At 39.2% G+C, this 15,089-nt stretch overlaps 1 protein-coding gene across 1 annotated transcript in view; it reads left to right on the forward strand.

The window, feature by feature from the left end:
• The first annotated feature begins 2,334 nt into the window (after nucleotides 1–2,334).
• The window catches only part of LOC125890120 (SEC14-like protein 2), a 29,352-nt gene continuing 16,597 nt past the window's right edge, over nucleotides 2,335–15,089 (forward strand). Inside the window, exons 1-2 of the mRNA XM_049578603.1 lie at nucleotides 2,335–2,568; nucleotides 6,363–6,438. Of these exons, the coding sequence (XP_049434560.1) occupies nucleotides 2,515–2,568; nucleotides 6,363–6,438 (130 nt within the window). The 5' untranslated portion in view covers nucleotides 2,335–2,514. The remainder of the gene's footprint in view (nucleotides 2,569–6,362; nucleotides 6,439–15,089) is intronic.

Below are 15,089 nucleotides of genomic sequence, written 5' to 3' on the forward strand. Positions count from 1 at the left end.
TTTAAAAAGTATGGTAGTAACTGGTGGGAACAATTCGATGACTGAATAAAATAAATATAATTTAAAAAAAAATTTAATTTTAAAATCTTCCTGCACACGCGCATGTGCGAGATTTTCGGATTCACACTGAAGATTGTCTATTGTCTTTACTTGGCGATGAATCACTCACTAGTTTGTCCACAATTTCGTCAACTGTGCTATAAACCCAGTGCTTGATTTTGTAGCATGTTTTAAATTAATTTCATCAAATGCCATAATTGAGTTAAATAGTTTTCCTCTCTTAATTAATTAAATTATGAGTGACTGAGTTACAGTCTCTTAACATAATGACTACATATGTGTTCAATTAAGCATTTGACGACAATAAGGGGATTATAATCTATTATTTAAAACAGATGATTTGTGCTCTCTCACATTCTCCAGTGCTCTGGGTCCTGCAATAAACAACACTAAGTAAAAAAATTCAAACTGAGAAACTACCTGACCTAAAAACTTGCTTTGTTGCTACGTATCTGTCCCACATCCTCTCATATCCTGACCTGCTTTGTCAAATATCCTTGAATTTGTTTTGTGCTTATAATAGTTTAGAGAATGTGAAGGTATGTCACTGCTACCCAGATTATTAAAAACAGGTGAGAATCTTTCTCATCAATCTCTTGTGGTATTTTCCCAAGTGACAGGACGAGTGGGTTTTTATCTAAAGAAATGCTAAAGATATTGGACATATTTTTCACTAGATTTTTCCCAGATTATCACTTTACAAGACCAAAAGTCTAACTCGTTCATTGTAGCGGCCAAAGCCGTTTCAAACAGCTGGTGTTCATCCGTAGCCATCTTGCAATGTTTACTGACTGATTCCGGACTTTGCCGTCGCAGTGCTGTTGTCATCTGTTTAGCTCGCCTCTGGCTCACCTATATCAGATACACCGATGTGATTGGTGCAGCTCGGCTCCAACGGCATGGGTAATGAGCATCATTACTGATTGCCAGAGTGACTCGCTGAGCAAATTCAAATTGTGCTCTCGTGAGAACTCTGGATTTCCAGGGTAATACTTTACTATATAATGACAAAAACTCTCTGTGTGTGTCTGTTCCACGTTTTTCTCCTCACTGACTTGGTCAATCCATGTGAAATTTGGCACAGTGGTAGAGGGTCATGGGAGGATGTGAATGAAGCAATGTTACATCAATTGGCCAAAGGGGGGCGCTATAGCAACCGATTGAAAATGCAAACTTTGAACGGGCATATCTCATGCCCCGTATGTCGTAGAGACATGAAACTTTGCACAGAGATGCCTCTCCTCATGAGGAACAAATTTGCCTCAAGAACCCATAACTTCCGCTTATATAGATTTTCCACCATTTTGAATTTTTTGAAAAACACTTCAAATGGATCTCTTCCTAGGAAGTTTGAGCGATCTGCATGAAACTGGGTGAACATAATCTAGGGACCAATATCTAAAGTTCCCTCTTGGCAAAAGTTGGAAAACTTCCTAAAACTGAGCTTCTATAAGGCAATGAATATTGCGGAGGGCGTGGCTCATCACATAAAGGTGTAGAACATCTCAAGGGTTTCACCCATCAACGCAACTTTGTAGGCATATGACCACACATAATCTGAGGGGACCCCTCCATTATTGACCCCATCAAACAAAATGGGGGCGCTAGAGAGCTCATTTCTTATCTAGGCCTAACCGCCATATGGATTTTTACTAAACTTGGTAGATATGTAGAACAGGACGCCTCAAGGTGACTGGAGAAATTTAACTCTAATTGGCAACTGGGTGGCGCTATAACAACAGAAAAATGCTTAAAAATGGCTAAAATGTGACCGATCGCTGTGGCTCCCCCTGTGGACCAATGTTGGTGTTTTTTCTAATTTTTGGTATGACTAAGTCATGGTATGGTATGCTGTAAATAATCACGGAAACTGTATGGACTAGTTGATATATTTGTAGTTTGCTATGGCAACAAAATTATTAGCATATTTTAACAACAGTAACAAGCTAAGACACTGTTAATAAGGAAGTACTTGTTTGAGGACATTGGGACTTTATTATTGTTGACTATTTTTAGTTTTTTTATACTTATCAGGTCCTACTGATCCCAAATAACTAGAAGAAATTAAAGGTGCAAACAGTTTGTAGTTTGTAGAGGGGCGGGGCTTCTCCTCTCTTTGGTTCCTCCTTTTCGACAGGAGTGATCCTCCTGTCATGTCTCCTCCTATCTTTGGCCGAGTCAGCTGGTTGGACTGGAGCTCTGATGGGCGTTTCGTGTCGTGTTTACATTTTTTCATCATCCTCTCACCATTTAGCCACCTGCAGGCAGCTGACCGCGGGGACAACACGACACTGCAGCCGGGAAGCGAATGAGCATCATCGGGGAGGCGTTAACGACAGAATCCGCCTGTCCCGGTTCACGGTGACGGTGCTCTTTCTCTCTCGGTGCGTCAGTCCGTTCATTTGACTTTGAAGCAGCTCTGTCTGGATCCGTGAGGCATCTGCTGGTCGAGACATGAGCGGAAGACTCGGGGACCTCAGTCCTAAACAGGCTGAGGCGCTGGAGCAGGTGAGGGCTGCTGTAATAACGTTATTAATAATTGTGCTGTATATTGAAGAGGCCTGTCACTATACCATAATTCTCCTTCTTGGTGTCTCTGCACCTGTTGCATAAAAATCAATATAAGGTTTATTGCCCAGTAGGTTTTCACTCACAAGGAATTTGCTGCATATAATTAACATATTAAGGGGAAATAAAAGTCAAAAGCTGCAAAAGTCAAGAACATAAACTAGAAAAATATTTTTAAAAATGCTATTGAATTTGTATAATAGAGCTTTTTTTGTGCAGGATGCAACAATATTGATTATATAAGCTCTCGTACCCCTTTCTAATAATACAACAACTTTATAAAGAGTTTATAAGCTGTAATTATATACTTATGAATGGTTAACTAATCATTTAATAATGCTTTATAGATCAGTTATAAGCTTTTATTGAGAACAACTTTTGGTTTCTAATAACTGTGACTTTCTCAGGACTGCTACTAATAATTATTTTCATTATCTTCTTGAGTAAGCGATGAATTATTGTGTAAAATCTCAGAAAATAGCGAACAATGGCCTTTAAAATTCCCCACAGCTCAGGGAAATCTATTCCCGTAGCTCATTTAGTCCCATCAACAGTCTGCATGTGACAAAGAAAAGCATCAAATCCTCACAAATATTTGGCATTTTGACATGAAAATGACTAAAACTGTTAACTGATTGTCAGAGTAATTGCAGATTAATATTTAGTTGATAGGGTAATCGGCTACTTGCGTAAACGCTGCAGCTTTAAACTGTCACCTCCTCTTTTTAATGGCCTGTAACTGATCTGTAAAACCTTGGTACATCATTTATTTATTTATTTATGTTTGGACAATTACTAAAGCCATTAGTTACACCTTCAGTGTAGGATGCCTTCTCAAAGCAAGGGCGTAATTTTCACTTAAATAAGGAGGAAAAAAAGGATTTAAAAAATGATTAACCGATTACCAGAATTGCTGTTACTTTTCTGTTTATTAGCTAATTAATGAAACAATTCAGTGTTTAAACTCTGTTAGTCTAATAAATAAGATGCCACAATTACTATCAATCAAAACTAAGGCAGCAAATGACAGTGCTCCTTTTTGATGACTTTAACTCTATTTTTGTTATAATCTCTTTGAGGGGTGTTGGTGGCTTAGTGGATAGAGCAGGCGGCCCATATACAAGGCTGTCAGCAGTCTCAGCAATGAAACCAACATTTTTGAGTGGTGTCAGTCATTTTAGTTAAGGGGCCACGTACAGCCCAGTTTGATCTCAAGTGGGCCGGACCAGTGAAACCATAACATCATAACCTATATATAAAAACTCCTTCAATTTATTAAGTGTAAATTAGTTCATTCAGAAAACATCCATTTACAAACCAGATGATGAACAGCCTGCAATATCCTCAGAAAAATTATCAGTCGACTACTCACTTTCATTACATGTGCACTTTTTTCATAATTTTCCTTTAAAGCAGAAGCAGTTGAAGAAGCAAGTCATCCTCTGCCTTACAAACCATTTCCAGTCTGCAGCATCTTTAAAATCTGACCACAAAAAGTATTTATAGTTATTTTAGAGAACTGAGAGCATGATATTTTCTGAGAAGGTAATCAAACCGTTAAAATCTCATACCGCTGCAACCCTAAGTGGAAGGTAAATATATTTACAAGTACTGTAGTAGAACTTTAAGTAACTTGTACTTTACATGAGTATTTCCACGCTTTGCTACTTCTTTCCCACGATGTTTCGGAAGCAGGTATCATACTTTTTTACGGCCACATTTTATTTGTTATCTTTGATCCCAAGGTACACTGCAGATTCAGATTACTAACACAAAATATAATTCGCAAATGTACCCTCAAACTTCAATTATTGTTAATTAATAGCATTTTAAATGAGGTATCTACTTACTGTTTAAACTGCTCCTGAAATCTGAAACCTCTCCGCCTTCAGGTGCATCAATATTAGGTGTGCAAAGTCATCTAGAGGGCTGCATTGGAACCTTTGGTGGGCCATACATACAGGGCACTTTTTATTTAGGCCATTGTTGTGTTAGGGGGATCCACCATGTGATATTATCACAATACATGAGTCACGATATGACTCATGATTATAGTGATGTTAAATATGTTGCAATGTATGTCCCCTGAAGAAAACTTTGAAAACTTTATCTTATTAGATAAATCTGATGTTGACAGTCTGTTCATTTCACAGCTAATGTAGTGGACATTAGCTTCTGTAGTCGATACTGAGCACTGTGTGACGATATGATACTGCCAGACAAATATCGCACCACTATGCTGTATCGATTTTTCCCCCACCCCCATTTTATATTACGTATCAGCCGTCACAGTGAAGTCATTGGCTGCAAACTCTTTATAAAGGCTGTCCTATGTCTGTACTTTATAGTGCCTGTGTTTATTGGTCACTTCCACACCACTGTTTTCACATGATTCATATGTTATAAATAGTCAGATTTACTGTGATTCATCATAAAACTAAAGTTATCTGAACATCTACATGGCCAAAGCTGTGTGGACGCACCTGCTCATAGTATTGTAACCATAATTACGGCACACATTATATTTTTGGGTTAATTATTACTTAAGTTACTGTGACATTTATTAATGGGTACATTATTTATATTTAAGTAGTAACAGATTCAGCATTATTGCGTTACTGATAAATTATTATGTCATTGTTATTATAGTATTTCGTGTATTGTTTCATATGTATTTTCATGTGCGGTGTTTAAGTGGAGTCATTGTGCTCCCTTGGTTATGAACTAATTGGTTCCTACCTGCCCTTGTTTTATGGGGACAGTTATGAGTGATAAACAAGAGAGAGTGCCTCGTGCTAAACAGTGAAGAGAAGTTGCTGTACCCCAAATGGGGATGTGTTAGTACTGATAATGATACATATAATTTAGACAACAGTGCGCTGCCAACTTTGTGGCAACAGTTTGGGAACTTTCCTGTTTCAACATGACAATGCACCCGTGCACTTCACTGTACCTGACATGTCTGCACAGAGTCCTGACCTCAGCCCCATCCAACACCTCTGGGATGAATTTAAATGTTGACTGAGACTCAGACTTTGTTGCACAACATCTTATTAATGTTCTTGTGTCTGACTGGGAGCAAATCCCTGCAGCCAGGTTCCTAAATGTTGAGAAAAACCTAAAACCAGAAGAGCAAAGGCAGATTAGTGCTCGTGGTTTCACAGTTCTTTGAGTCTTTTCCTCAGCAACCATAACAAGAATATATTGGTTGCAGCTTGTCAATTTTGAATATTTGCAGGTATTCTGCGTCTTATATTACAGCAAACTAAATATCTTTGAGTGTTTGACTGTTGGCACGACAAAACGAGCAATGTAATTATGAAAACTGGGGCCAAACCAAACAGTGTACCAAGAAAAAAACTGGCAGTTTATTTTGCAGCTCTAATGCTCAAGTGTCCTCACACAGGTGTCCACATACTGTAGGCCATGTAGTGAAACCTAAGTGGTTTTGTTTTCTACCCATGCAACACATTTTTACAGGCATCCATTGTTCAACATTACATTAATTAGTCACAAGTTTGAGCAGTGTTAGGAAATAAAACCTGCTAATCTGAGATCAGTGAGAAGCTTTAAACAAAGGAAAGTGCTGCATTTGTTTAACCTATAGGTTCAAAACTATGTCTGTAAGGACTGAAATTTCCCTCAAAGTCTCTTCTTGTATCAAATCCTCTTTTGGTTCATCAACAAAATGTGTCAATCACACGTCTCTTCTTCTGTCCTTCCTCTGTCAACAGTTTCGAGAGAGGATACAAGATATTCTTCCTCAACTTCCTGCACAGCATGACCACTTCCTGTTACGTTGGCTCAGGGGTGAGTTGAAAAATCGTGAGGCACCTGCTGCCTTTACCCAAACAGCAAAACCTCTCCCATGATGATCCCTCTCCTTCAGTATAAAATGTGTGATGACCTGCTGTTAAATATTTCCATGCATTTGCAGGGAAAATCTGTCATTGGTGTTTTAATTGTGCAAAAAGCAGAAGCTGCAGTGGTTTATTACACGAGAGGACATGGTGCAACATATGTAAACACTCTTGTTTGCAGGGCTTGAGAAATGGACTCTCATGGTTTTCACGCCTGAACACGATGCTCAAACCACAAGTGAAACAACGCGCCTGGTCTGTGATTGGTTACTCACTAGCAGATAAACTAAATCAGGAAGACACAAGGTTTTTTTTTTAACTTCCCAAATAAGATGTGACTGATTCCCCAATTCTGATTTTCCTCAGGTGAGCTGAGGAGAGGTTATCATAGGTCATAAAAAGCACTGAACTAAGTTTACGTCTTAAATTTAATTTCAGAAAGTACTTCCTCTATTTGACCGTGGTCTGTCAGGAGCTATTTACCCAAAAACTAAAAGTGGTATTGTAGTGAGACATCAGACCATCTGCAAACACTATCACTACTACTTGGTACAGTAACTGGGAAGCTCATGGTGTCATCATTTAATTAATCCATCTCTAATTTTTCCACTAATCATCTGGGTCCATGTTGTAATAATTTGATTAATCATATCAAAGGAAAATTATTGGTATAAACAGAAGTTCTGAAAAAAATGTGATATGGTAAGAAATACATCTTGGCCTCATCGTCCCTACTAGTAGGTAGTATGAACAGTCAAAAAGCTACTGAATAGTTTTCTATGTGGGATGAAAAAGGTCCTAAAGTCTTAAATTGAACCTGGTGAATGCTGCAGAAGCCCTGATGAGTTTACGGGTTCAGACTCTGGAGGAAATTTGAAGCAAGTGATTCAAGGAGGCCTTGTTGTGATTAGTTCTGCAGCAGAGGTCTAGCACTCTGTGTCTCAGGCTAATCCACGGCTAATCGCATTAAAGGTGCACTACGATGGAAGACAGCCCGTCTGCCAGGAGACACTCAGCTGTCGTGTTCCTGTTGCTCTTCTGGGTTCAAGCTCCCTGAACGTTCCCTCCAAACTTGTTTCGTAAGAAGAGTTCAGGGGCAGTAAAGGCACATTGTTCTCTCTAATGAAGCCGAACTAAATGATCATGGCGGCGGTGAAGTTCAGCGTCACAGCTCCAAACACAGACAATGAGGTGTTTGTTTGGCCAATGTACGCTCTGAATGGTTCAAGTTATTTTCCTTTCAATGTGAATGTAAAGATGATTTCCATTCAAGCTGTTTGAGGACAGCCCAGTGCAGTCCACTGATTTGAAACAAAAGCTAGTGAATAAAATGACAGTGAGCACTAAGGAGCTTGACTTTGACCTTCTAATTAAGACTCGAGGAAATGATGGTTTATTGGAACGGCCTCTAGCTCACCTAGTAGAGTGTGCGCCCCATTTAAGCTGAGGCCTTTGCAGGGGCAAAGGCACGATTTCAACCTGCAGCCCTCTGCTGCATGTCATTCCCCCTCTCTCTCCCACCTTTACCGTATCTCTTAAGCTGTACGATCAGTTACGTCATCACAAGCTTGTGTGTGTCTGCTACTTGCCATCGAAAGTTTGTACTTGGTCAAAAAAATTTGGCTTTTGATCAATGTCTGAGCCCCATTTTAACATCACATTTTGCCACCCCGTTATATCTCCATGTGCAACACAAAAACATAAAGGCAGCATAGCGTCATCTCACTAAGGCTGCTTTCAGACCTAGAGTTGTCTTGCTTTGGTCTGAGACTAATTTTGTCACAAAACTGTATAATTGCCTAGAGTTGGTTCACGTTCTCACGGCAGCATTTACAAGAGGACCAGATCAAATGCCTTGTGTGAGAAAGCTGCTCTTGATTGGTCAGAATTTCCATGTGGGAAAAATCCAGGAAGTAAAGCAAACGTTGAAGAAGAGTACACTTGCAAGATAAATGTGACACTTTCTAATGTCACAATGGAGGGACAACTACGCAGGTTGATTTTAGCGCTGCTCATCGTGGACTATATTGCTGTCATTGTTCATTTTAGTCAGAGCATACAGTTTGAAAACGAGGCGCGGCCCCAACTAGAAAACAATGTTTTGATGCATTGGATGTGCTGAATGTGCATATTAAGGCAGTACAGGAGGAGGTGCACATTAATAATCCTCTAGGACTGTAACATGCTCATGTTTAACCCAAACAATGTGTCATGTGACTGCAGTTGCTTCACATCCAGGTCGGAACACCACAAATGAACTGCCAGACCGAGACCACCTCTTCAAGAAGTTGATTGAACTGAACCAACGCTTCACCGAGTCATTGGAACGCTGAAAAAGTTTAGTCCAGCTCAACTTTGATTCGTAGCTCCCCATCAGCAGCGACAAGTGTCGGGTGTCAGTTTGTAGCTTCATGTCACCAGCTCTCATTGAAAATGACTAGTAGCCTTTTGCTTTTCTTTGTGTGAACAGCATTAACACTAGCTGCTAGCTTGGTTAGCATCTATGGCTGTATGCCATGGATGTATGTTCATGCCTATGAAAGTTGCTCAGTGGCACATGAAGCCAAAATAGTTCAACTGCTGCGTATAAATCACCCAGATGATCAGCACTGCTTTTGCAACATTGGGTCCATTAAGCAAGCGCACTACAAACCAAGCAGCTACTTCTGGTTTAGGGCTTAAATGGGGATAAAATGATTTCACTGAGTCGTTCTTCTGGACTTTCCGAATGTTACTGAACCAAATGGATCAAATTCTGACAGTGAAACAAGTCACTTCAAGGAGGTTGTTCTGCTCAACTGGCATCACGTGACAGACTTGGAAATTGTAGTTTGGCCACAGGTAAAATTGGCTTTAAAGCCTGGCGCACTTCCTTGGGGCCTGGTGTTATAGTCTATGGTTAACTGTGATCATTTTCACTAGCAAAAAAGGGATTAAAACTATAAAACAAAATGCACTTACTGGAAAAACAGAACATCCCACTCTTTGGAGGGTCTTTTAGTACAACCAAACCAAACTTGTAGTACAACTTTTTAGGCGACTAAAGCGTTACCTTTCATGACCTAAAAATACACTGAAAAATCAACAGCTACAGCTAAGTCTGTCATTTGGGAATGTGGGATTATGTCATGGTTTTGTTTGCTCAAGCGGCAAATCAAGGAACTACAGTTTTTTGGAACTAATGCACTGGCTTTTTCCAGCCCTGGAGGTTGCTGCTTGGCCAAATTCAAAACTAAGTTAGGCCTGGTTCAAAATTAGATTAGAATTCACCAGTTTATGTGCAGCAAAGCAAAGCTACTTGATGGATCTGAGCCCAGCTGCACTTGAGGCCTCTTGAGTTGTCTGTCCATCACTTCTTGTGTACTCAATGTTTTTTGTTTGTGAAAATATGGCTTCCTAAACAGCAAAACTAAAAGGTTTCAAGAACTGATTTTGAGGTGAAGTAGCAGCTTGCCGTAGAGAAAAGCATATCCAGAATGAAGTTTCAAAACTATCTCGGGTCATGATCTAAGGTAAACTGGGCGTAGCTCTATTCATTCATTCTATGTAAAGGTTTCATGTTTCCCATGATATTGTGAGTGAAGTGATTTATATCACAAAGCCTAACTGTGTGATGGATCCAGTTTGATCCTGTTTCTGTCATATGATAGACATGAGTCTTGTACTCGAGGCCAATGACACTTCTCATTTCCTTAGTGGAACCAATTAAACAAATGTCCTCTAAGTCTACCCTCAGATGAGTTTCACTCCATACAGTATTTATCTCTGACATGCTTCACCATGAGATAAAGGGCCTTAAGAGATAAAGGGCGAGTCAGGTAAATGACACCAATTCAGGCTGTGACTGAGTTTAAATTGGCATATCAGTTTCACTGGATTATGTCAGGACACTTTGGTTTACATTTTGTCCTGTGAAACTGATTTTGCAAGCAGCAGTTTTTTATGAGAACCACTGAAGTCTGGTTTTAGTCACAAGACAGTTGTTTTGAAACATCATGGTCACATGTATTCATTCAGACATTTTGATTACTAAAAATATTGTGACTGTTTCCTTCTTCCTTTGACTTTAGCTTGTGTTCTCTTCACATGTAGCCGTTGTAGCATCTTTAGCTACCTGTGCAGCATAAAAGATATGTATATTTTTGCTGTCAACTGCCAAAGAATGATGCCTTCACCATATCAGTCAGGTAACATGACATAATGTCTCGCCTATGTGTTATCTTAATCTGTCTAAAAGGTTGAAACCAAGGGCCACGAGTGTGATGATTCAAAAGACCACAGCATGGTCACAAAGTGCACTGTTGCTGCATATTTTATTAAACCTGCACCAGTGCTGTGGGAGATAAAGATGGTATCATTACAGTAAATCTTATCAGATAATATCCTGACTGAGTTCGTCCTCATATTGGCTACATTATGTAACTCTATCACAGTTTAAAGGGATGGATCAGATCTTTTGAAGTGGGGTTTGATGAGGTACTTCTCCATAGATAATGTAATACCTGCAGTAGATGTTAGTCGACACGCCCCCAGTTTGGAGACGCAAAAAGAGCACCACCACATAAGTCTAACAATGTGCTGCTGTGGAAAGGGGCAGCAGCAATATCAGTTTAAGTGTACACTATATCTAGAATATTTAAACAGCTGCAATCAGACAGTGGTTAAGTTGCTATAAAGTGCTCAACCAGACTCCATTGAGAAAAACAGTAATTTAACACAACAGAACATGGGAGCTGCAGGTCTGCCGCTGCCTCGATCAGTTAGTCTATTGCATATTTGTGTGACTCTGACACTCAAAAGGGTTAGTTTGGATTCAGCAAAGTTACACAATAACACAAACAAAGTAACTGATGGAGGAACTGAGGCCGCCGGACAGGGCTGTCTGTGGCAAGGTAAAGCAGTGACAACATTCAAAATATAGCATAGGGCTGGGCGATACGGAGAAAATCAAATATCACAATATTTTTGACCAAATATCTCCGACATGACTTTTTTTTTTTTTTTGATAAATAATCACCAGTTATGTGGATATAATGTAGGTTCAAAAATTAAATCACTTCACTGTATTGCAGTCTTTAAAACCAGGAAAAGACAACACTTAGAGTATCACGATATCCAAAATCTAAGTCCATATCTAGTTTCATATCACGATATGGATATAATATCAATATATTGCCCAGCTCTAATATAGCGTACACTTAAATTGTTAGGGTGTTTTTTTTTTTTCTGTTGGACTTTTTTTTTTTTTAAATCAAGGTTTATTTTTCAGTTTTTATAACAAACAATACAGTCAATGCAGCAGGCAATGGACTCATAACAGCAGCAACATTCAGCAGCCCTCCCATTACCCACCCACGACACAGACTCTTCCCACCCTAAACTAAATGAATGAAGGAGAAAAGAATAACTAAAAAAAAAACAAAAACTTAAAAGTTAAACAAAAAATAAGTTTTAGAAAAAAATTAAAAAAAAATAATCTAAAATAAATAAATAAATAAATAAATAATATATATATATATATATATATATATATATATATATGTGTGTGTGTGTGTGTGTGTGTGTGTGTGTGTGTGTGTAATATTTTTTTAAATGAATAAATAAAAAAATAACAAGGGGAAAGAGGATAAAAGAGATGTAGATCTGAATTGTGACTTACTCAGTTTCTGCTAGCAACTGAGCATCCGATTCCTCCACAAAGTCTGAAAAGGTCCTCCATGTTGAGTAGAATTTAGATATCGTTCCTCTCATAGTGTATCTAATTTTTTTAATTTTCCAAGACTGCATGACCTCTCTTATCCAACATGCAAAAGTAGGGGGTGAAGCCTCCTTCCATTTGAACAGTATCAGTCTCCTAGCTAGTAAAGTGGTGTAGGCCCTGTTGGACTTTTTTGGTGGTTAAAATTTGTTTTGTCCACAGCAGTACATTTCTTGGCTGCCCTGGCATTATCCCAGCCTGCTTCTCCAAAGTGGGGGCGTGCTGACTGACATCTGCTGTATCTAATACACTGACTATGGATAAGTACCTCATGCAGCCCCAAGATCCAAACTATCCCTTTAAGATAGTGTTATGTCAGACCATCAAATATCTGCATTTGCACAGTTATCTTAGGAGCAACCCTGAGTTTGATATAACCTTAAAAACAAAGAAATGTCTGTTCTACTCCTGAGAAATAATTACACATAACCTCATTATACAGTTGAATACACTTCTATGTTATAAGCAGCAGGAGACGCACCCATCCATCCATCCAGTGTGTATATAATTAGTTTTTAGACCTTATAAATCACTGTTATTATCCACCATTAAGATGATCTGATCAGAGCATAACAGTTATTATGAACTTAAAATAACACACAGCCTGGTCATCTGCCAGAGTCTGCTCTGTGCTTTTGTAATATTAAGTCACTATGCCCTAGTTAAGGTGCCAGACTGCAGCATTAGGTGCAGAATAATCCACTGCAGGAGTAAGTTGTAAGTCTCCCTTCAATACGACTATTGTGCCTTTCCACCAGACTGTCAGCCACAGAGCTAATCACCTTAGATGGAGTATTAAGACAGTGAACTGTGTGTCCGCTGTGCTCTGGATCAGTCATACTGACACCGTGGTTTTCATACATTAGAGAGGAAGAGGTCTTTTGGATGTTATACAAGTTTATTCCCAGAGGGTAGCGATGACAATTATATAATTTAAGAGATTCTTTTGTTTTGATTCTTGGTAGGTTTTGTAGCATTTCCTAAAAATTTGTTCCACTGTGTCATTTGTGGATGGAGAGGGCACCTTGGAGGATTAAAAGAGACTTTTACAGTCTCTTTTACACTTTTAAAGTCTTGTATAATTGTTGGCATGCTGTTCACATTTTCATGCAGCGAGGCATCACCTCTATACATGGGCAGCAGCACTATCCACTAAGCTACCGATGCCCAGATTCTGTTCATTTTAAAGCTGATATCGGCTGATACAGATGACGTGCCGACATTATCGTGCATCCCTACTTTAATATAATGTTTTGATGCTATTTTAGTCAGGCAACTCACATTTAAATGTTCAATTCAACAGCAGAAAATAGAGTTTGGCGTCTAGACTCCAGCCTCATCACTCCCCACAGATGTGTTTACATGAGATATTGGGAAGTGATGATTAAATATTTTATTAAAATATTCTATTTTGTTAAATAGTCTGCCAAATTGGGAGGGTGTGTTTTGTAGATGACATGCAGAGTGATGTATGATGTGTGTGTATGAATCAGTGCAGCTCGAATTGAAGTAGCTCACGGGCGTCGCTCCATTTGTCAAAAAAAAAAAAAAAAAAAAAGTGTTCTTGTTTGAACAAAGATGCCTCAACTAATGCCTCAACAGGCAAAACAATGAGACAGGAATATTAGTTGCTGCACTTTATTAAATGCTACAGTTGTAACTGTAACAGTGTGCTCCAGACCTTGCCCTTCCAAATCTTGCTTATATTTGTTGTTGTTTCAAAAGTTTAATCTCTTAAGAAGATTAACGCTTTCACAACTTCACAGACTGAATGATTGACACATTTAGCCCTTTTAAGGAGTTCAAATATGATCACCAGGGCCGCTCATTTTGGGTTTACTTGACCTCGTACATCATTCTGCTTAACTTGGACCTCTCGTTCTCGTTCGTGAACACTTTTCTGTGCCATCTAGTGGTAGTAAGAGTACAATACACTAATCCATGTAAAAACAAGATGGCAGCCATCTCTGCCAAGTCAGTTTGCAGCCGACCCTGACACAAAAGTGGACATGGTCCAAAACCTGATCACATCTAATGATGGAAACATGTTTATTTATGGTTAATAATGTTTGTAGTTTGATATGGCAACAAATTTGACTAATTTTAGCAACAATAACAAGATAAGACACTGTTAGTTAGAAAGTACTTGTTGGTAGACAATGGGAATTTTTCATCAGCTTGTTGAAGGACATTTGGACTTTATTATCGTCTCATTTGAGGATACTGGGACTTAATTTATTATCATTGACAATGTTTAGGTTTTTTTATACTTATCAGGTCCTACTTATCTCAAATAGCTAGGAAAAATTGAAAACGCATACGAAACAAATGTTCGGGTCTCAGGAGGGGGTCTGCCCATTGGTCCGACATCCCATTGTTCCGATCATATTAAACCCATTGTTCCGAAGTCCCATTGTTCCGAAATCATCATGACGCCCTGTGGTTAAGGTCTGGTTAGGTTTAGGCACAAAAACCACTTGGTTAGGGTCAGGAAAAGATCATGGTGTGGGTTAAAATGAAAAAGAAAGTGACAAACACATAAGCTGTGAGCCTGCTTCACCTCAAGCCTTTCCCAGCTGACCCAGAGCCGGTCGCGGCGCACCATCAAGGCAGAAATACGCCCGCCGGGAGCCGTTCAGCACCGCGGCGAGCTCCCCACACAACCCCGACCCCAGAGTTAATAACAGGAGGTTATGGTGTTTCATTCTCTCCTCTTTATGACACTTGTATCTCGACCAGTAGCCTACTTTTGTTGTGTTGCTGATCCTCTATGGTACACAAATACAGTATAGCCTAGTATAATCACATATCGGAACAACGGGACGTCGGACTAATGAGAGGTC

This window comes from Epinephelus fuscoguttatus, linkage group LG6, assembly GCF_011397635.1.
Source record: "Epinephelus fuscoguttatus linkage group LG6, E.fuscoguttatus.final_Chr_v1".
NCBI classification, from domain to species: Eukaryota; Metazoa; Chordata; class Actinopteri; order Perciformes; family Serranidae; genus Epinephelus; species Epinephelus fuscoguttatus.